This window comes from Citrus sinensis, chromosome 3, assembly GCF_022201045.2.
Source record: "Citrus sinensis cultivar Valencia sweet orange chromosome 3, DVS_A1.0, whole genome shotgun sequence".
In the NCBI taxonomy this organism is placed as follows: Eukaryota; Viridiplantae; Streptophyta; class Magnoliopsida; order Sapindales; family Rutaceae; genus Citrus; species Citrus sinensis.
The window spans coordinates 28842665-28866538 of NC_068558.1; the positions used below are offsets into that span (position 1 = coordinate 28842665).

Below are 23874 nucleotides of genomic sequence, written 5' to 3' on the forward strand. Positions count from 1 at the left end.
ATTACTCTTCTAAAATACATAATGGTTAACACCTTGTCTTTGGTCTTAATTTAATTCGAAAAATCTAAAGACTTTAAAAAAAAATTAATTTGATTAAAGGAAACACAATTTCCCAAAAAAAATAAAATTAAAGTTTCCATCTTTGTTATCCACAACTTTAAAGTTTCCATTATTCAGATTTTTTCGGCCTTCCTATGTGAAAGACAATGAAGCAATTAACTAATTACATATCATATCATAGACCTGCGGATTCGCATCGAGCACTCGTCTCCTTTCTTTTTCACATTTTTCCGAATTCAGAGAGAGAAGTCTTCTGAACAAATTTTTAATAATTTAAATTACATAATGCTCTGTTTTGCTTACACAAGCTCTACTAGACAGAGCAACATTATTAGTAGGGTTTGAAAATGAACAAGAATCTGTAATCCAGATGAGATGACATTGTCGGTTACAAGAAATGGTTGTACTGCGACTATCATCGGCTTGTATACGACATGTCGGTTGTTGTTGAGAGGAAGCTCGCATGATGAACAGTTAGTGTTGTTTACAAGAATAAGTAACGTACGTGTTTGATCACTTATAATAAACAAAACTAGTGCTCTGTTCTTCAAGACGACATAGGCTAGAACTAGTTGAATCTTTATAATCAGTGTTAAGTGAGGTCTTGGGGGGTCGACATCGATCATCAACTGATCTTGATCCAAGATTTTTCTTACTATCATAAAAAACGGCATCAAGGAGACAACAAGGGAGAGAGCTTTTGTAATGGGCCTAAGCTTCTCGAAGCTGCATTCAAGCACATCCACATCTCAAGCAAGTCTCAGGATTGCAGTTCTTTGGATTTAGTCCATCTAGCGCCTCAAGAAGCAGCTCTAACATTTCAGGTAACAGCAGGAATGTTAATAACAAGTGCTTTTAATGAGCATAATGTTGCGGACCGCCCAATTCGCTAGCCCAATTGCCCACAATTTCAGGCTAGAGAGCCAACACAAGGCCAAGAGTGCTAGCTTGGCCCAATTCCGGAAGATTCTAGGCAACTCTAGCACATGTGAACATGTAAATATTCTAGAATACTTTATACAATTCCAGCACATGCAAATAGCTAGGAAATTGTAAAATACTCTAGAGTTTGACCAAGTTTGGCAAAGTCAGGTAAAGTTAGGCAAAGTTAGGCAAAGTTAGGCAAAGCCTCCCCTATAAATATGGGATGGCATTAGGCATTTGTATCCAACAAGCATTGTAATATCTCTTTGTGCAATACAAGTTTCTTTGGCTCAATTGCTCTCTTCTCTTGTTCGAGAATCTCTAGGCTTACTTAGCAACATTCGGCAAAGTTGTCTAAGTGCCACACGGGTTAGCTGCGCAAAACACTCATCCCGTGACAATAAGGTGCCAATATCAATTGGGATTGCCCGTCCCTTCCCCTAGACTACACTTACAGAGATCCAATTTTGTTCAAGTGTTGGGAAAGTTGATCAAATTTTACTTGAATTCCAATTAAATTTGTTCCAAAGAAATCAATGAGAGAATTTCATGTTTTCTAATCAATTTGACCTTTTCTGCTTGCCAACAGCAGATAATTATAAAGAATGACTATGGTCCATAGTGGTTTATGGAATCAAAGACACCGTCAATGATAATAAAAGGTTGAATAATCTAAGCACCAAAAGCAAGGAAATTCATTAAGGGTGTCTTCAATGTAAGTACTTAAATAATAATTTAGAGTATTTAATGAAACAAAATATTTTTAAAATGACAGAGAACATGGATCATTTTCTTTCTCTCCTTTCTTATTCTTTAGTAGGTGACGCATCATTTCATTTTGTCTCACATACAAGCACAAAATTTTCAACTATAATTTTAAACCAATGGGCTTCACATCTTTGTCCTAATCGAAAGTTCCAATTAGAAAATTCCTTGGATGAAAAAAAATGTAAAGTTCCATTGAAGAGGCAGAAGTGACAAATTTCAAAGGATTTATTGAAAATCATGAAATTCCTCCCTCAGGAAATCGTATATGAAATTAAACAAAAATGTAAATACAGTCATATTATATTTATAAATTATGTATGCAAATACTAAGTTATTTTAATAAGACTAATGAAGTGATCAAAAAATATAAATATAACTGGTATAAGGTTAAATACATGATATGATTCTAATTTGATAAATCAATAATGCCCGAAGAACTCAATCAAAGCCCAAGGAAAAAACACATTATTTGAAGCCCAAGCTCAATATGGAAAATCCTCTAAACATTGACGTTAAGATTTTTAAAATTGAGATCAGTAAGTACCACATAAATCCTTTAGGTTGTGGCTCCTCGTCATCACAGCATCCACTCCCACGCGCAAGTGCAATAATAGATATGAAATGAAATAACACTGCAATGAAACAGAGATATTAAGAATACGAAACAGAGGATTTAAAGCTTCAATCTGATCGAGAACGAATGCAATTTTCATTCACGAACGGCACATTCTGATTCCGACCAACTCTTTGATCAAGCAGAGCATTTTCTAGTAATTAAACACGAAAATAAATGCCAATAAAGAAAGTAAATGAAATACAATATGCGTACTTACACATAAATTCAGAGAAAATAATATTCACCAGGCTTTGCCCTTTCATTTGAGTTGTGTAAATCTGTTAGGTTATAATAATAGTGCATGCTTGACATTGAGGAAAGCCTGATCATTTCTCTTTAATTTGTGCTGATAATTAAGATAAAAAATATTAATGCATGTATGTATGATCAGTACCTTTATTGTGTGTGTGTAATAATAATAGTAATAATAATAATATCCTCAACAGAGGAAGAGACATGATCACACACTCGCTGGCCATTTTTCCAGCGTGCCGTACCTTCTTGGATGACTGTTAGAGTGCAATTTATGCACTAGTTTTGCATTATTTACTTCCCTTAATATCAATGTTTTGCACTTAATAATAGTGATTTACTTGTGTTTTACTTTTGTAGGTGCAATTCTATTGATTGATGATAAAATTGAGCTATAAGATGATGTTTAAGGATGATTGTTCTCTTGGAGAAATTATGAGCGTCAGAAGAACTTTGTTGATAAGGCGTGGGCGCGTGCTGTCAACTGCGGACCTGCAGTTTTTAGTTTAACGTGTTTTGTATTTTTGGTTATTTTTGTAATTACGAATTTAATATTTCAGATATTAGGATTTTATTTTAAATAGAATTCTAAAAGAGAAGAGAGAGAAAGTATTTAAGTGAGGAATCTATTGTGAAAAAGAGGGAATTTTTGGATTGGAGAAAAAGAAAGAAACCCTAGATCTAATTTTTCTCTTCTCTCTATGAAGAACTAAACCTATTTTTCTGGTTGAAGGATAACGAAGCTTTGATTCATCACTACTGTGAGATCTTTCTTGTGCTTTAATTGTTTTATTGCTTTTTGGGTATTTGTTTATTCTCTGTATTATTTTCATGATTATGTTTGTTAATTAGGTAATTGGCCACTATTTAATTATCAACTTAATCTATTGTCAATTAAAGGATTCATCGTATGAAGAATTTAATGTTTGTGACAAATAACATAGCAGAGAGTTGTGTTGTGAGAATAAACAATCTAATTTAAATGAATCATCATATGTGTTGATTAGGATTTGGGTCTCTCTGGTTTTTCAAGCTGTCAATTGATTAAATCCTATGATCGTATCTAGGGTTGTCTATTGATTAGGGAAATATCCAACGGTCGTACCTTGGTTATCAACTAATTAAGGAGAGATTGGCTATTAGAGGGTCTCAGTAGCTATAACCGGTCTATTCATAAGTAATAATAATATATATTTGAATCAATGATCAGTAGTCGAATCAAGCTGAGTTAATTCCTTCAACCAGAGCTTTCTCCAATTTGAATTACAACTTTAATTTGCATTCTTGTTATTTTAATTTGATTTTTATTATTGTCAACAATTCCCCCATTTTACGTTTTACGTTTCAAAAGGATTTAAATAATTACCGATCTCTGTGGACACGACCCTGCTCAATCACTATACACAATTTATTTAGAGTAGGAATTTATTTTTGTTGGCTTCGACACCCATCAATGACAAATCTTTTAAAACTGATTTTGGTCTTTACATCATCTAGTATTTATCAAGCTCCCTTGATTGGAAATATTAAAAATGTTGTGCTGAATCAGAAAGTTGATCCTGTTGTTTACCAGGACCCTTACCTTCGAATGAGACTTTCATTTTCTTCAAAGCAGGTACTATCTGCATTCTTTTACTCCTGAATTTAACATCTAATATCTTGTATTAGATCAGTACTATCCGAGTGTATCTGACTGCTTAGGGTATGACTTTGGATACTTAAGAGATACCAAAAAAAAAAAAATTATCCATGTAGGAAATTGATAGTAATGAAGCACAAATTGACTTATGGGTCCTGAGGATGCATATCATGTTTGATACTGCATGCTTTTTCTTGATTGGAAGTAATGAATTTGGACTAGTATCTCTTTGTGAGACTTACTTAACCCACATATGTGAGATAGTTACAAGCTGTAGTTGAAAATAAAGCTGTAAAATAGATTTTCTTATTACCAGTCGATTCAAATGGTAAGACATAAAGGGGCTGTGCAAGAGATTGTGGTTCTAATCCCACCTTTTTTAAGTAGCACTAATGTATTGGTTTAAAGAAACTTTTTATGGGTGCTTTTAGTTAATAACTAACTAGTAAGGTTCAAAGAAAAGAAAAAAAGATGTTTATATACATGATATATGTATGTTTCAATATTTTATTTTATCTCACTCTGTTTTAGGAGCACTTAAAATGAACTATGAGACAGTAACTTTTGATGGCCCTGAGGGTCTAACCATTTTTCTTACTGAACTATTAACTTGATCAAATAAATCCAACTAGGAATACAGCTATTCTTACTTGAATATGATATATGTAAGAGGAAGGCCATACCAATTTGGACATATACAAATGGTGCCGAGGCAACAGTAAATGACTAGAGTTTGTCTCTCCCTGCTCCAAGTGTGGAAACAATCATAATTTCTTTAATTTTTTTTAAAGCCTTACTTCAGAGAAGGGAGAAAAGGGATCTTGCCTTATTTTTCACTAAATATTTTCATATTTTATTATTTACTTGTATCTTTTTCTTTTTTGAAGACATTGTTCTTATTATTTCCATGTGTAAATGCTTATTTTTCACTTAATATTTTCAATTGATGGAATGGGATACGTTTTACTTGGCTTTGCTGCTACTGGAAAAGGACTACATTTTTGCATGGCTTTGGTGCTGGATATTGCTGAACGCTGAGTACATTACTTTGGTTTTGGATTGGCCTTTGTTGGCTATTGGCTTGACTTTGAAATATTGATTTAACTAATGTATTGTAAAATTTGAATTGTATGTTTTCGAAATTTAGTAGTACTGGATGTTTTTATGGATAATAAAGGTCAATAATTTAGTTCATTGGTTTTGGATTCGATTGCATTTATTAATTTATTTTCTTTCATATAAATTTTGTAATTTAAATTTTAAATTGAGGAAGACAAAATTGTATAATTTTTTTTTATTTTTAAATAAATAAATAAAATAATAATCAATTTTTAAAAAAAAAATTGTGATAGCAAATAGAAGTCACAACATATGGCACACAACTTTTATCCAAAAATAATAATTACGACTTTAACTTCATAAGTTTAAGATTTTTCAGCCCAAATTTCTAGAATTCCAAAAATAAAAGAAATCAAACAATTTAGTGATAAAATCAATGCTATTTCGTAACCGCATTGCCTGGTGGGCCTTACTCCCTTCATTTTGAGAGCTCTTCGCAGACTCCAGAGGTCTTGGTCTCCACTTCGCCTTTGGATATAATAAAAAAACGAATAACATGCTTCGTTGAACTTTCCTGCATCTGGAAAAAATTCACTCAGATGATCAAGAAACCAAGTCCATTGGTTTGTTGTTTGGTCGAAATCCTCCCCTTGGTTTTCATCCAGATAATCAATTAACCGATCCCGTACATTGTTGAGCTGAGCTCCATTTTGACACAATTCACGCAGATGATCAATAAACCGAGACCAAACGCTTGCATTCAGATTATAATCAATAGACCGAGTCCATAGGTTTGTTGCATGGTCGAACTTCGCCACTTCGCGCTTATAAACTGGATGGAAACCACACCTCTTCACCTCCAATCCTGGGCCTGAATCAGACTGAAATGACAACACAAAATCCTGAGATTCAAAATTCCATGTGCGCAAATAGCCTTCTTCACGAGACAAATATAAAAGCCAAACATGGTCTGACCCCGCTTGACCGAACTTTTCCCTAAAATCAATATAACTACTGATATAAGAATCTTTCTTATGGCAGCTCAACTGATGTGTAGGGTATGAGCGCAAACTTTTGATACCAGATGAATGTTTATGGACATTAAAAACACAGCAAATAGCATATCCCATCACATCATTCCTTTTATGCCAAAATAAAGGCGTTGTGACTGCTATTGAAGAACCTTCATTCTGGTACCTAAAACACATTGGAATTTCACTTCTTGGAACAACAATGCTTAAATGAGGTATTGGTTTCGACACTTCCTGCAACTTAGAAAAGCACAAAAACATAAAAAATAAAGGTCCATGTCAATGCATAATTTTTAGGCATAATCTTTGGCACAACTGGGAGACAGTGAGAGACTGACCTCAAGGTTCTCTTTTAGCACTGAAAATGCCGACCCATTGTTGTTGAGCAATTTTGTGCAGTCCATACAACTAATTACTGTGTAAATCGACTTGCATAATTTCAATGCATGTGATAATGTTCCCAAAGAAGCACAACCATTTACCCGAACTTGCTCTATATTGGATGGAAGTTGTGGCAGAGATTGAAGCCTCTTGCATTCCTCCAATTCTATAATCCAAAGCTTAGAAAGACGGTTAATGCTTGCTGGTAGCGAAGTAAACCTGTTTTTACTTAAATACAACTCTTTTAATGAGCATATGCTGCCAATATCTCTTGGGATTGCTCCTTCCCCTAGATTACAGTCACTGATATCCAATTTTGTTAAAGTGCACAAACCTAAAAGAGAAGTCAACCTCAAAGCTACAGTATGTGAACTCCTCATTTTCATCGAATTGATGGGGAAAGGAAAATACAGTGATGATGATGATTGTGGTAATTTGCTTCCAAGAAAAGACAGTGCTTGATAATTCTGCACAGAAAAAATGGACGACACTGGGTTCCGTAAAGCAGTTCCACTTGAATCAAGCCCCTCCAAACTTTCTACCCTGTCAAAACTCTCTAGCACATTTTTAGATTTGAAGCAGCCAAAGAGATTCAGGGTTCTAAGAGATGTTAAACCATCCATAGAACTTGGAAGTCCCACAAGATTTGTGCAGTTTTCCAAATTCAACAAAATGAGCCCAGTCAAAAGTTGAATTGATGATGGCAGTTCTTCAATAGCTGTTCCATCAAGAAAAAGCTCCACCGGACATTCCATACTTCCCACAATTTCTGGAAACTTCTTCAGCTTCGAGCAACCAGAAAGTACAAGTTTTCTTAGACGTATTGTGGCAATCTTATTCCGAAGAGTTGTAAGATTTGTGCAATCTTTTAGATTCAGTGAAATAAGGTTCTTGTGAAGCATTAATGATGGGTGAATATCACACAATCTTGTACATCCTCTAAGATCCATCTCCTCTAAATTTGGCAACCCAGTTAAGTCTGGTGTTCCGATCAGGTCCTTGGAATGGCAAAGTCTCATGATTTTCAACTTGCTCAAAGGCTGTTCAAAAACAAAATCTCAACAATTGTTCAAGGGATGAATCATAATACCATCAACACTTATTAACTGAAAGGATATAAACAAATCTTACTTTGATTCCACTCCAAATTCGTTCCATGCGGCTATAGCACATGTTAAGTTCAAAAATTTTTTCAGGTTGAAAATTTGATGGCAAGGATTTGGAAGGATATCCATGCCATTCAAGATACCGTAATTCATTAGGGAGAAATTCAAGGCCTTCAGGAAGTTGCACATTACCAATTGTCAGCATCCTTAAGTTAGTCATGTTAAAAAATGCTTTAGCACTTGCACTCAAATGCGCATCATTATCTCGAGAAGAGTAATCAAGTTGTATGCCTTCAACTACTTCAGTCCCCTAAAAGTTATAAGCAAAGAATTAAGTGAAGAAACAATTTGAAGACCATTAAATCTTAGGACATGTTTTTGGCTTAGTTGCTTACCGTGTTTTTTGTCAACGCATGATGTACATCTTCTTCTTTCCACAATCTGCTACGTTTCCCGGGCTCTTTAGGGGACTGTCTTTTAACAATTTGTTGACCCATTTCTTGCAACAAATCATGCATCCGTAATCTATTGCCATTAGAAATTTCTATGAGAGATTTGTCAATAAGAACCCTTATTCCAATAACTGGATCAAAATCACAGTAATCAAGAATTTTTGTTACATAATCTCTATTCTCCCCTCGATAAAAACATGCTATGTCGAGGAATATTTTCTTCTCTGTTTCTCTAAGCCCATCAAAACTTATTTTAAGTGTATCCAAAATTTCATTTTCTGATTCTCTTTCAAGTCTCTTTAGTGCACTTTCCCATTCTTTTGTTGTTTTACCATACAAAAAGGATCCCAAAACTTTGAGAGCCAATGGAAGACCACCAGAGTATTTTACAACATATTTAGACAGCTGTTCATATTCTTTCCAAGGCTGATTGGTTTTAAAGGCTTGTTTACAAAAGAGTTGAAGAGCTTCATCATCATGTAGTACCTTGAGCTTATGTACTTCATCTACTCCATGTGTCATCAACAAATGCTCATCTCTTGATGTTATTATGATCCTGCTGCCTGGACCAAACCATTCGTGCTTTCCAGCTAAACTTTCCAATTGCTTTAAATCAAATGCATCATCGATAATCAGAAGAACCTTTCTGTACCGCAGCCTACTTCCTATCATCTTGAGACCATCATAAACATTCCGTGTGCTACTATCTGGCAGCTTTAGTAATTCGGAAAGGAGTTGCTTTTGTAAACAGATCAGACCGCCTTTTTCTGAAATTTCTCTAACATTGGCAAGAAAACTACTTGCTTCAAATTCATGAGAGCTCAAGTCATAAACAACTCTTGCAAGAGTTGTCTTACCTATACCTCCCATACCACAGATCCCAATCATACGGACACCATAAGGCTCTTTATCCATAAAAAACCTGAGTGTATTCCAGCATGAATCCATTCCTACTAGATCCTTAAAAATCTCAGATTTTGCAGGAATTTTACTTGACATCTCCAGGATATCCTTGACAATATCTAGAATAAATTCTGATTCATTCCTGCAGATTGGAAGAACAAGAAAAGATTGGTGTTGTTGAATTAAAATTAGTGCGAACATGGTATCAAATCAATCCCGTAATATGTAGTATCCATACAGTGCTATATTCATTCATTCAAATTGAAGTCATTAAATGTGTTGATTAATCTATCTGTTCTCTTGTGCTTCTTCAGTCGCAGATATTCATTTTCAAAGCTATTATTTCAATTACATCATATGTATTAATAATTTCTCCTTACAATTCATTCTATGGCCTGCCTCTGTTTTTAATGTCTAAAAGCTCAAGAAATTCTACAATTTATTTGTTCCTCCGCATCATTCTTGCAACAATAAATAATCAAATCTTGTCATGTATATTTTTATTTGAAAAATCGAAAACATGTTATTTGTCGGAACAACTAATTGAATACATAAACACTGTGTTTCTGGTATAAACTTTTGTTAAAGACATGTATACACATACATATACCATCAAGGCATTTTAAAACATGGAATTAACTGCCTCAGTGACTCTTTAAAGTATATTAAATCAAATAATACATACTCGTGGAGGGATATTTCGATCTGCTCATTAGCGATGACTCATGCAGAACAAACAAAAATAAGAAACCTTGGTCTTAGAAAATTAATGTTTGAGAACAAGAACAATTACCTGTCCTTCAATTCCCTTCCAGAGACATTAGCCACCTTTTTCAAAGCATCTCTCCACTTTTGCACCTTTTCTATATTCATCCCGAAAGTTTCTTCATGTTTAGAGAAAGCTTCTCCAAAACTTGCTGTCTGTTTTCTTACCACAGTCGGTTCGACATCATAGAAAATTGGAAAGATCATATGTTGATGACCATTTGTGCTCTCCAATTCAACAATTTTAACGAGTTCATCCAAGCACCAAGTCGAGTAAGCATAATTTCTTGAGAAAACAATAATTGATATTCTGGATTCTTCAATTGCTTTCAATAGTCCGGGTGAAATGGATTTTCCTCTATCAAGTCCTTTATCATCTCTGAATACAATGATTCCTCTTTGATCCAAAGCAGCATACAAATGATTCGTGAAATTTTTGCGGGTGTCTTCACCTCTGAAGCTCAAGAAGACATCATATTTCCAATGGGAGCCTTTTTTGATGTTCATGGAAGCCATTATATTTGTTCTTGAATATTTACATCGGAATAGTTTATCACTTCCTGCTAAAGATGTGGAACATTATGCCAACCAATTATATGTAAAAATAAAAAAATAAAAAAATAAAGATTGGATCGAAAATCATGGGCTTGACAAAAATGAATTGTGAATGTCAAAGCTGAAAATAGAAAGTCAATTAGTTAATGCGATCACTTAAATTACAATTACATATGAGCTAAATTGCTACTTTTAGGTCGCTTAATCCAAGAGGTATATCATGTTATACTTTCTTTACCAGAAAGAAAAATTCATAGTAAAGAAATTCCAAGATGTAGTGAAAAATTAATTTTTCAGACGCTGACTGGAGAATGAATATGCCGACCTCTATTTAAGCAAGACTTTGATTAGAGCCTCTAAGAGAACGCACAGAGTATCTTAAGCAAGCATCTAAAACAAAATTTAACAGTCAAGATTTCTTTCATCCTGGATATGCTAATTAATTCTGAAAATAAAATAGGAATTTGTATAAAAGATAAAACGTACAGCTTTGAGTGTTTTGAAGGCAGCTACTAATGATTGAATTCCTGTGAAGTAATTGATTTAAAGAAGTTGATCAGGCGAATATATCTTTCAAAGAAAAGCAGAGGATTTTTAGTTTGGAAAATAAGGAATCACAGAACTAGAAAAGCAAGTCTTGGTCAAAATAAATAATAATAATAATAATAACAAAAACAACAACAATCAGCAAGGAGATGGGTTAGGGACGTGACAGAACCAACGTGACAGACCCGACGAATCCGACCAGCGACGAGTGACAGAGATGGGCTGCAATCGGCGAGGAATCCAACCGGTGACGAGCTGCTGAACCGACGTGATAGAACCGACGAATCCGACTGGTGATGAGAGATGGAGATGGGCTGAAATTGGCGTCGAATCCTTTCGGTGACGTCCTGCTCAACCAAAGAAGGTGCTGCAGACGATCGTTTCTTTGGCTCTAGGTGGTAGAGACGTGATGGGTTAGTGATTTCATGGGTTCTTTTTTAATTTTTCTCAATTTATATTTTTTAATTGCCAAGAGGGTATTTTGGAAAAATTAAAAATATAATAGAAGGATCCCCGATCTTACAACTAATGTAAGATACACCCTTCACATAAACAGTGAATAAATCCCGCACATATACTGTTCATGTGAGGGGATGTACTTTACATTAGTCGTAAGATAGTGTTTGTCATAATAGAAATAATTTTGTCGTTTGGGGAATAGGGTTTTGATGCCCAACCCCAATCAAAATCTCAGTAATCAAACTTTATTTTGCGTGGGTCTCATGCACCTTATTCCCATTTCCACCTTCAGTTAAACAAATAAATAACTTATTCATTCACTTGATCCACATTTTACTCTCCAATTGATGATTTTATCTTTAGTTATGGATTATTATATTTGTTTAATGAATTTAGTAATTTGTTGAGAATGATGAAGTTTAATGATTTAGTGAGTAGTGATGTTTAATTATTTTGTAACAGTGGTATTGGTTTGATAATTTGTTTAAAGTGATGAGGGATGTTTGTCTAAAAAACTTATATTTGATTATTATAATAGAACAAATTTAGAGGAATCAATTTTAAAGAACTCAAAAGTTTTGAACCTATTTGTATAAATTTCTCCAACTTTAAGGGGCTGCCTGGTTGCATTACTATCTTAATTATTAATTGTTAAGTACATATATGAAATATTAATTATTAATTTTTATTATTGTTACTAAATTAAAATTTAAAACCTAGCCAAACTTTTGTTTAAAGAAAAAACACATTACTAAATATAATCATGCTAATCCATTTTAATCCAATCTAATATGCATTCCCCAGTCCGTTAATTTCCTCACCACTCCCCATAGTTGGTTCGAAGTAGGGATGGCAAAAATCCCCACGGGGATGGGTACCCTCGGGGATTTTCCCCATTCGGGGAGGGTACGGGGATAATTTTATACCCAATTTTTTTTTCGGGGAGGGGACGGGGAAAATTTTTTACCCAACTTTTTATTCGGGGAGGGGACGGGGATGAGGTGGAATCCCCATCCCCTACCCATTTCCCCATTTTAATTTTTAATTTTATTTTTATTTTTAAAATTACTAATAAATAAATAACAAAATTATAAATATTGTTAAAAATAATAAATATCAAAATAGTTGTATGTTGGGAAAGTGGTCACCCTTTGCCGGGAATTAGTTGAAGAGTATTAATTGAAGTTTTCACCAACTGTTTATTGCTTTGATTATACTGGTAGTAGTTCTTCTACTAGATCTACAGGGGATTCTTATAAGAAAGCAACCAAATGGATGACAGGTTTTAATGATTATGTAAACAATGGAGATTGTGCAGTTGTTGCAGATGAATTAGATTCATATTTGGATGAGAAAGTTATATCTCGGATGGAAGATTTTAATATTTTGAGTTGGTGGAAGACAAATGCTAATAGGTATCCTACATTAGCTCGAATTGCTAGAGATATTTTGGCAATTCCAATTACAACAGTTGCTTCTGAATCAGCTTTTAACACTAGTGGTAGAGTTGTGAGCTCATACCATAACAAACTTCATCCAAGCACATTGGAGGCCTTAATGTGCTGTCAAAGTTGGTTACGAGCTTACAATAGCGGTATGAGTTTATTTTAATATGATTAATTTAAAATCGAAAATAAAAAATGTATTAGACTATTAATTATTCGGGGACCGGGGACCCTCGGGGATCCCCTGTTATTATTCGGGGAGGGGATGGGGATTCTCTCAAGCAATTTTGACGGGGACGGGGAGGGGACGGGGACATATGCAAAACATCGGGGATGGGTATGGGGAGATTGGTCCCCTCCCCTCCCCTCCCCATTGCCATCCCTAGTTCGAAGGGCTGAGCTACGCATGACAGCTAGGGCTAGCCATGAAAAATTTTCCTTATTCCCCTTAAGATTTTATAATTTTTTGTAACATAAAGAATTTTTATTTTATTTTCAAGTATGTCTCTTGTTCATCTTTTTATTGGAGTTAGACTTATTTGTAAAATGATTTAATTAGTATTTATTAAGGAATTGAAATTATTAGGAGGTTAAAATGTTAGTATAGTTTTAACTTATTATAAAAAAAAATTATAATTTGGTCTAATTGAAAAGAAGTATGTCAATATATTATAACATTGTTACTAGAAATAAGTTTATAATAAGTGAATCTCTTACTTTAATTAATTTATAATGCTAAAGATCTCCCCATTTGAGTCTCAACTTAAATCTCAATACTATGTGTTACTAATCTATTAGATGATAAATGTAAAATTACTTTTTACTCTATTCTACCATCCAATTGATGAATGTCTCACCAGTTGGAACTCAAAATCAAATGTTAGTATCCCTGACATTACTCAATGATAGAGTAACAATTAATGATATTTTCATAATTTCATAGTTTGTTTCTTTCACAGTCATATTTGTTCTTTTTTCTTTTAATTAAACCAAAGTGTTCAAATATGTCATATTCTTCTATCACTGAAAAAAAAAAGAGGAATTTTGAAAGAATTTTTTTAATGTAGATTTTTTAATAATTTATATGATAACCTTATTTGTTGCATTGTCATTTTTTATTAAATAAATGTATTTTACAAAGAGTTCGCTCTGGTGTTACTTGAGATATATTTTTTTTATTTCTTTTATATGAACTGGTATTCACACAAATATTTTACCATAAATTTATAAATTAGCTGGGGCTAATAAAACATCTTGGGTCCGCCCAAATTGGTTCATCATCATAGAAAATCGGAATTTGTTGATGATGATGATCACTTGCGTTCATGCACTTAACAATCTTAGGAAGTTCATCTGAGCACCAAGTTAATTAAGCATAGTTTCTCGGGAAGACAAAAATTGAAATTTTTTATTCCTCAATTGCTTAAAATAGTCCTGGGGAAATTGACTTTCTTCTCTAAATACAGCAATTCCCTTTGATCCAAAGAAACATGCAAATGGTCAGTGAAATTTTTGCGGGAGTACTCTTCGCCTCTAAAGCTAGAATTGCATCCGCCAGGAAGAATTGAAGCAGAACAGCAGCTGCAGCTTGGAGAAAGAGCCAGTCACTTGGATTTATTTCCCATGACTGGTTTTATCTACTCTTTCATTCCCAATTCAATTATGTGTAACTAAATCTTCTATACTAGGACTAAGGATAAAACCCTATTCAATGAAATAAATTACTTTTTTTTATTCAATTAATTTCTTATATGAGCGCTTTAATGATTATAGCTCTTGTTTCACATATTTGGTTGAGTAAAATTAAATCGTTTCATCAATTCTGTCGTGTATTATTGATTGTTAGGACTAATATTTGACTCAATTTATGCTTGAATCCATAAAACTTATATGTGATTATCTTTGATTTTGTGTCTTTCATTAAATTATTTGCATAAAGTGCTTGGGTAAACTTTAACTATTTGTTATTCAATATGATTTCATGGATGCTTAGATATCATACTATTAAATAGAAAAAGAACTTACATAAGATTAATTTTAATTGGGCTTAATTATTATATTCATGAGTAGACATAGATTGACTTCGAGTAGTTATACTAAAATTGAGAATTGATTAGTAATTAGATAATTGTTAATTGAATTGGGTAGATTTTGAAATCCTGGTACCCTCAATCTCTTGAATTGTTGTGTTAATTTACTCATTTTAATTTTAATTGCATCCTTAGCTTTAATTTTCTCAAACAAAATATTTTTTATTCAACTAGGGCAGAGTTATAATGGACTTAGATTAAATTTTACTTTCCTAAAAATTGACATTCCTTATGGATTCGATCTAAATTATTTTTAGTCTATACTTCAATAGCCTCATGTGCTTGCCAATATATTAAAATTTGCACAACACATTCAGCCTAAAATAAAATCTAAATTATGTAAATGAAACATAAAACTTATAAAAGGAAGGTTAAATAAGTAAATTAATATAAGAGTTATTAAAAAAATTACAAATGTAAATTAAAAGCTTATTATAATAATCACTATCTTATGTATTTATTGATTTTGTTTCTAAATGAAATAACTATAGTTTTGGGTTTATATAATACAAGTCATAATATATGTGAAATTTTATTAAGAATAAAATTCATTTCATGGTTTTTAAACCTGTTTATAAGATAAGGTGATTCTGCATTCTTCTAAATCTTCTTGACAATAAGCCCAAATGATTTTTAAGTAAAAGAAGTAAAGTTTGAAACTATATAAAGTATGTATAAAACTGAAAATTAGATCCAATTTTGTTGATATTTCATATATATTTAGTAATATAAAAATATCTTTTTATTTTGTTTTGGTTTGATCCACAATAAGAAAAATAATTTTGCTTGATTAACATATGTAGTAAACAAATACTATAATAGAAAATGAAAAAAAAGTTATAAATGTCCTAGAATGAATATAGTATTTATGGTTAAACCAATTAAATAAAACTTATTCTAATTATTTTCAATACAATTTTTTTGTTTTCAATTAATGAGTGATGTTTTTCCTTTGCTTAATTAGTGCTTTTTTTGTTTAATTAAATTCAATGAATAAACTTCTTTTTGGTTGAGTTAAAGTTTAATGTTGATTTATAAGTTTTATCTTAATTTTACAAGTGTCATTTCTATTTTCAATTTTAAAACATCAATTTACCACTAATTTACTAGTTTTTCTTTTTATTTACTAGTCTTATGTATAATTTATAAAATTTGTGTTTATTCCATGCTAATACCGTAGTTAAATATGACATCATAAAATTTTCCTTGTGCATCTATCTTTTGAGGGAAATCTGAGGATTTTGACTAAATTTGGAAAATTAAAGCGATTACACAGTTTCCAGCTCCTCAGTTGCGTTGTTGCATTGTATATTCCAAAGCAAGTCTTGGTCAAAAAGGGTCGCTCTCCAGTCTTTACCTCGCGCGATGAAATTACCATTCAATGAAACTTCCTCTTAATGATAACTCTCTTTAATAATTGAATTACACGACTTCGCCACAGCTTCTTATTTACTTTATTTACCAAAAAGAAAAAATTATCTTTAATAAATCCCAAAATGTAATTATAAAATTTCTTCGGATCCTGATTGGAGGGTGTGCGCCGACGTCTACTTAAGTAAATCTTTTCTAAGAGCCTATAGGGAAGGGCAAAGATCTGTGTGTTTGTATTCCAAAAGCAAGTCTTAGTGAAAATTGACTTGTGATTAATTTTATACGAAGATGTCAAGTTGTTGGCAAATCCTTGTGATTAATTTTATACGAAGATGTCAAGTTGTTGGCTACATAAAATTAAGAAAACGAAAGTTAGGTAGATGATACAGTTATTATCTTGACAGAGTAAACAGAAATAAAAAGCAATGCTTTATTTATTATGCTCACGTAATGGGATGACTGCTTGAGACGTCGTGAAAAAGTCAAAAGTATTTGCAAGTTCGAAAGGAAGAGAGAAAAAGGGGGGGGAAAAAGGGCAAAAAAGGGGTCAAAAGTCTTTGCTATTAGTGTTACTTCTATGTCTAGAAAGAAGTATTTGGTCAAGTTTCCTCCATACAACTGGATTGAATGAAGACTGGCCAATCAGAGTCCCAGCCCAGAAACGACCGGCGACCAATATTCGGCCGGATGCATAACAACCAATCAATTTGAAGTCCACTAATGTTTTTTAAAAAGAGAGAGAACCACCAAAGCAGTTGCGTGAGCTAAATTAATGGTTTCAAGAAGCCTGGAACATCGCTCTGTCATGTTTGTGTGAACATTTGGAATACAATAATGTACGGATTCTCCCATAATCGGTTATTCGTTATAATCCACTAGCATAATTAATTATTCCTTATAAACTTCAGCTTTGTCATAATTAATTTGTCAAAGAACTATAGAGGAAAAATGATATCTACACCCCAATGCTTAGAAAAATGATCCCACCGATCTTTAAATTTTTAATAAAGAACACCAAAACTCCTTTTTAATCATGATATCCTTTAACTCTATAAATCCAACAAATTATCATTAATGTTTTATAATAAATAAAAATATAATATTAAATTAAGTATAATAACATACATTTTTTAAATAATTTCAATATTGAAAAAATATTTTACAATGTGTTAGACATAATATATTATACTATAGTAATTTTTAAAATGAGTAGACATACTCTATTAAAACATATTATAGTCAAAAATAGTTCTTGGTATCACCTTAACAACCTCCAAAATAAATTCAGATTCATTCCTGCAGATTGAAAAAGATCAAGAAAAGATTGGTGTCGTTGAATTGAAGTGTGTGCGGACATAGTTTCAAATCGAATCATTGAATAGAGATGAAGAACGAGAATGATGTTTGGCAGTTGATAAAATAAGAACTAGATCTGAATATTTTCTAGTAACTGAAATTCATTAATCACACAATTGTTATTGATCTGTACAAAGCTATTTCTATTTATACTAAGCTGAAGCTCAGCACTAATAGATGTGATTAGCTGCAAATAATTAACTAACTCTGTTAACAAACTATAACAGCTTTAGCTAATTGACATATACACAACTAATTACATAGCCACCAGGCTCCAACTGGCATGCCATGTCATCTACTCGTAACTACATGTGGTTGCTGCTGTGATCCTCTGCTTTGTTGGTAATCTTGCAAACATGAGCTTCCTTAACATCCCCCCTCAAGCTCAATGGTCTGTTGGTGACATTGAGCTTGGATCGAAAATAATTAAACTTAGGAAATGACAAAGCTTTAGTAAGGACATCAGCAACTTGTTCTTTAGTTGGAATGTATCTCACTTCTAACTCTTTTCCAATCACTTTATCTCTAATATAATGGACATCCAACTCAATGTGTTTTGATTTAGAGTGAAGAATAGGATTTCGAGCTAATTCTCCTGCACTCTGATTGTCACACCAAAGGATTGGAGTTGGTAATTGTACAATGTTAAGTTCTGACAGCAGAGATTGCAGCCATGAAAGTTCTGAACTTGCTGAAGAGAGTGCCCTGTATTCACTTTCAGTGCTTGACTTAGCTACAATAGCTTGCTTTTTTTATGACCAGGAAATTAGATTATTACCCAGGTAAATACAGTAAGCTCCAATAGATTTTCGATCATTAACATCACATGCCGAGTCAGCATCTGAGTACCCTGTTAGACCTGCAAGTCCAAGTGTTCCTTCTTTTTGAATATATAAACCATGAGTGGTTGTAGCTTGAAGATACCTGAGAACCTTCTTGCATGCTAGCCAGTGCTGGAGTGTAGGATTACTGAGATATTGGCTGAGTTTGTGTACAGAATATGCAACGTCAGGCCTGGTGAGAATCAAATATTGAAGCCCTCCAACAATGCTCCTATAAAGAGCTGGTTCTTCAAATTCTTGCCCCAGAGGACCTTGAACACTTTTCTCTAGTTTGAAACCAGTGCTGAAAGGTGTATCTGACCCTTTGCAATTTTGCATTGAAGCTTTGCTTATCAGATCCTTAATATACTTTGTCTGTGACAGATGCATTCCTTGAGCTGTATAACATACTTCTACTCCAAGAAAATAAGCTACCAATCCCAGATCCTTGAGAGCAAAAGCCATTGCTACTAGCTCTGATACCAAGATGAAGAACGAGAATGATGTTTGGCAGCTGAGAAAATAAGAACTAGATCTGAATATTTTCTAGTAACTGAAATTCATTAATCACACAATTGTTATTGATCTGTACAAAGCTATTTCTATTTATACTAAGCTGAAGCTCAACACTAATAGATGTGATTAGCTGCAACTAATTAACTAACTCTGTTAACAAACTATAACAGCTTTAGCTAATTGACATATACACAACTAATTACATAGCCACCAGGCTCCAGCTGGCATGCCATGTCATCTACTCGTAACTGCATGTGGTTGCTGCTGTGATCCTCTGCTTTACTGGTAATCTTGCAAACATGAGCTTCCTTGACAAATAGGAAATTATAAATCTTTGACAATAAGAAAGATCACGTCCTTCAATTCCCAGCCCAATAAATTAGCCTAGCCACTTCTCTCAAACCGTCTCTCCGCTTTTGTACCTTTTCTATGTTCTCACTAAAAACTTCTTCATATTGAGCAAATGCTTCTTGAAAAGTTTCTGTCTGTTTCCTTATAACAGCCGGTTTCACGTCATAGAAAATTGGATAAACCATTTTGTTGGTTATTTGTGTTTTTGCACTCAAGAATATGAACAAGTTCATCCAAGTACCAAGTCGAAAAAGCATAGCTTCTGGAGAAAACAACAATTGAAATTTTGGATTCTTCAATTGCTTTAAAGAGTCCGGGTGAAATGGATTCTCCTCTCTCAAGTTCTTTGTCAACCCTGAATACAATGATTCCCTTTTCATCCAAGGCAGAATACAAATGGTCTGTAAAATTTTTGCGGGTGTCTTCTCCTCTGAAGCTTAAGAAGACATCATATTTCCAATGAGGGAGAGGATAAGGGACATAAGAAGAAACTCCCTGGATGCTCATGATGCAAGAAATTAATGCCACAGCAGCCTCACTCTGAGTTCCTAAAAGTTTAATTTAGAATTAGATGCTATATCAATGCTGTGAGAAATCGGCAAACCCAAAAAGTCATATAAACATAACATTAAACTGCCGAAGTAGTCCAAAACCTGCACCGCCAACCTTTGTATCGATGAAACACAAACTACCAGCAGAGTTGCAACCAGGTTCTATGCCTTGGCAACAAGAGAACCAAATTTCCTCTAGAATTGATTTTTGAAATTATATGAAAAATTTATTACAAAAATATGTCAGTCAAAAAAATCTATTACATATTTATGTCAGACAGGACATACATGTAAAAGTTCAAAGAATAAGCTGAAATACAAGAAATTTGCAAGTATTTAACCACTGATAGATGAATTTGTACATTGTTTGAATGAAATCAATTAGAAGATTTTATATGTTCTAACTGATTTTTGCTCTTTTAGTCCTTTTGTTTGCCAACAAAAACTTTGTTTTAAGTACCTGAGAATTAATTAGTAATAAAATGTTATACCTATGCCAAAAATAAAAATCTCTTTAAAAAAAATTCTAAAAACACTGCATTAAACACAAAATTCGATATGGAACTGGAACCAAAGAAAGCTAAACTAAGAAGCGGAAACCCACACTAGCTACCAGCAAGCTGCAACAAGTTTGAGCATTGGAAACAAGAGATCAAAATTTCCTCTCAAATTGAATTATGTGAAACATTAATTACACAAATACAAGAGACATGTAAATATAAAACTGTTAGAAAACTTACCGCTTAGAGCTTGTTGGAACCACTACTGAAAGATGATGAATTTTAACTGGAATTACAAATTAAGTATGTTTTAATGAAAATGAGAGGAACTTTCATGTGTTCTAATTAATAATTTCATCTTCTCTTTTGCTTGCCAACTGCAAGTCTAGTCAAGCATGCCTTTAATAATAATAATAGTAATAATTAGCACTTTATTTAATGTGTTTTAAATATGGTTGCTTTTTACGAAGGAGATGAAGAAAATTTGTTTGAGAACTTCAACCAAAACTATTTTAAGACTTTGTTATCGATATAGCGCAATAAATGTTAAAGTATAGGCTTTAGAAGTTAGCCTAAATTAATTAAAGGCTCTAGAAGTCAACATTTCCCTTTAACGTGAAATAAGAAGGAAATTTCCATTTCTCTATTAAAATATGGGTAATTTATTGTCAGCTCTCAATTGTTTCGACATTTAGCACCGGGCACCCACATATTTCGACCCTGTGCACTGCGCCCCCATTTCCGTCAAAAAATCAGTTAATTCTAATGGTTTAGGCTGCTATTAACCTAAAAGACCATACTACCCCTCTTTTGAATTGAATTGATATATAAGTACTAAAATACCTCCTATAACTTAAAAATTAACATCAAGAAATAAAGATTTATTATAACAATATTTATTTTTATAATAAATAAATAAATATTGTTGATTTGCCTCCTGCAGAAAAAGGGGTTCCTACCCTTGCTGGAAAATCAAAAAGTGAGTCCAAAGACAAGGAGAGGAAGCATAAAAATGCACAAAGACAAAGATAAGGAGAAGGATAGAGAGCATAAGAAGCACAAGCACCGCCATAAGGATCGAAGTAAGGATAAAGACAAAGACAAGGATAAGAAGAAGGATAAAAGCGGGCATCATGATTCAAGTGCTGATCCGTCAAAGAAACACCACGAAAAGGTTGAGAAACTACTTGGATTCAGATCCTACTAATTACAATATTAAACAAAGGGGAAATACAGAAAAAGTTGGGGTTTTCAATTAGCCTTGTTACGGTACCATTTCCATAAGAGACATGGATGAGCAGATTATCAACAAGTCAATTTCAAAACAATATTTATTTTTATATTTTTTTACAATTAAATTGAAACGATTTTTTTTAATTTCATTATCATAACAAAATTGTAAAATCGGGAAACTTCAAAATGAGAAACAGAGCATGATTCCAAAAGGAAAGAAGAAAATCAAACACACAATCATCATCAGATTACATAAAAATTCCAATAATAAAGAAACCTAATCTAATTATACAAAACACTTGCCGTAAATTTCATTGTAAAAGTCTATTACAAAAACGAATCCAATCAAAAATCCTAAATCTAAAGATTTCAAACCCTAAATCAAATTATAGAGGCGGCGGAGATGGTGGCGGCTTCAAGTGGTGGCGTCGGCGGTTTTACACAGCAGTGGAGACGATGGTTTCGAGCGGTGACAGATCATGCAGCACGCCATTTTGTTGTTGTCGATTCAAGTCGGTGGCTGATCACTCTAACAGGCGGCAGTAGTAAAAGACTCGAAGAAGAAAAAGGAGAAGGAGAAGAAAAAAGAAGAAGAAGAAAAAGGAAGAAGAAGAAGAAGAAGAACAAAATAAAGACGGGAAGAAGAAGAGGAAGGGAAGAAAAAAAGAAAAGAAAAACAAAACATAGAAAATAAAAAGCAACGAAGGATAAAAGAGTTCGTTCTTACAAAATTATCATTTTACATTTTTTTCTATTAAGTTAACGGTAGATAGACGGAAATGGGGGCGTGATGCACATGGTTGAAATATGTGGGTGTGCGGTGCTAAATGTCGAAAAAATTAGGGGCTGACGATAAATTACTCTTAAAATATTAAGGGAAACAGTCATCCACACCCCAAAGGATGTTTAAAAAAAGTCACCCCCAACCCCAAAGGATGTTTAAATGATCACATAAATTTCCTTAGGGCCACGTTTGGTTTGAAGAAAAGAGAGGAGAGGAAAAGAGTGGAATGGAGAGGAAGAGAGAAGAGTAGTGAAATTATATTTTTTTTGTTTGGTTTGATATAAAATTTGATAAGGAAATGAATTATAATTTTTTTCTTTAGACAAATTTATCATTTATCTTAAATATTAAAAATTTATACTAGTAATAATATATATATAATAATAATAAAATGACAATCTGTTGGCCGCCGGCGGAGGTCCATTTATAATATTAAATCAATAAAATAAAATAATAAATAATAATTATTAATGGCATTAAATAAGTTAAAAAGTTGAAGGGTAATTTTGAAAACTTTAATTTCTAACATAAGAGGAATTTAAATTCTACACTACTTGGTGTGGAATTCAAATTCTACATTATGATACATATTAAATTCTAATGGAAATTAAATTCTTATATATTTTGTCAAACCAAACAATGGAAATAAAAAGAGAATTTAAATTACTTTCCTCTCCTCCATTCTCTCCTCCCAACCAAACATCACCTTAGTTTTAGAAATGGATATACAAATCCTCTTTTTATTATTATACCTTTGAACGTAGTCAAAAATTTTACAATAAATTTGAATACAATACTTAGACAAGAATAATAAATAAAATAGCACATCAGTACAAATAAAATATTGAAATAAATATAATTAATAAAATAACATATATATGTCATGCAAATTATTTTTAATATTGAGTTATTATCAACATATCATGACAGATTTTATTAATACTTAATCCATTAATCCAAAACTTAATTTTAAAAATTATGCTAATATCGACATTACATAAAAAGTAATAAAAATAATCTAAATAAATATATAATGCAGATTTTATAAATTTTTTAATGTTAATACAATTATTTTAATATAAGTAATTTGTGAAATAAATTTTATTAGCATTAAGACATATATGACATATTAATAATATTAAATTAATTATTTTATTCAATATAAATTATAATATTCTATACGTTAGATTATTTTAATAATATATTTTGGGTTGTTATAATCAAAGAGTATAATCTTAAAAAAACAAAAGGGTCTATGTGACCATTTCTCAAACTAAATAGATCTCTATAGCCATTTAAGTAAAATCTGAGGGTGTAGATGACTTTTTTCTAGAAAACAA

At 32.6% G+C, this 23874-nt stretch overlaps 3 protein-coding genes across 11 annotated transcripts in view; all 3 read right to left on the bottom strand.

Moving 5' to 3' along the window:
• The window catches only part of LOC112496827 (TMV resistance protein N-like), a 136806-nt gene that overhangs the window by 91515 nt on the left and 21417 nt on the right, over positions 1 to 23874 (bottom strand). The window lies entirely within an intron of this gene.
• LOC102614733 (TMV resistance protein N-like) overlaps positions 1 to 23874 on the bottom strand; it is a 109445-nt gene that overhangs the window by 36572 nt on the left and 48999 nt on the right. The window lies entirely within an intron of this gene.
• On the bottom strand, positions 5624 to 11462 carry LOC102614165 (TMV resistance protein N-like). 3 transcript variants are annotated; one of them, XM_052437027.1, is made up of 6 exons: positions 11243 to 11462; positions 9985 to 10516; positions 8232 to 9333; positions 7862 to 8146; positions 6688 to 7770; positions 5624 to 6589 (listed from the first exon to the last, which is right to left on the bottom strand). In XM_052437027.1, the coding sequence occupies exons 2-6, from the start codon at positions 10470 to 10472 to the stop codon at positions 5684 to 5686; spliced, it is 3864 nt and encodes a 1287-aa protein (XP_052292987.1). In that variant the 5' UTR covers positions 10473 to 10516; positions 11243 to 11462; the 3' UTR covers positions 5624 to 5683. The 3 variants fall into 3 exon arrangements, with proteins under 3 accessions (XP_052292987.1, XP_052292985.1, XP_052292986.1); XM_052437025.1 differs by having other exon boundaries at positions 10998 to 11462; XM_052437026.1 differs by having other exon boundaries at positions 9985 to 10519; positions 10998 to 11462.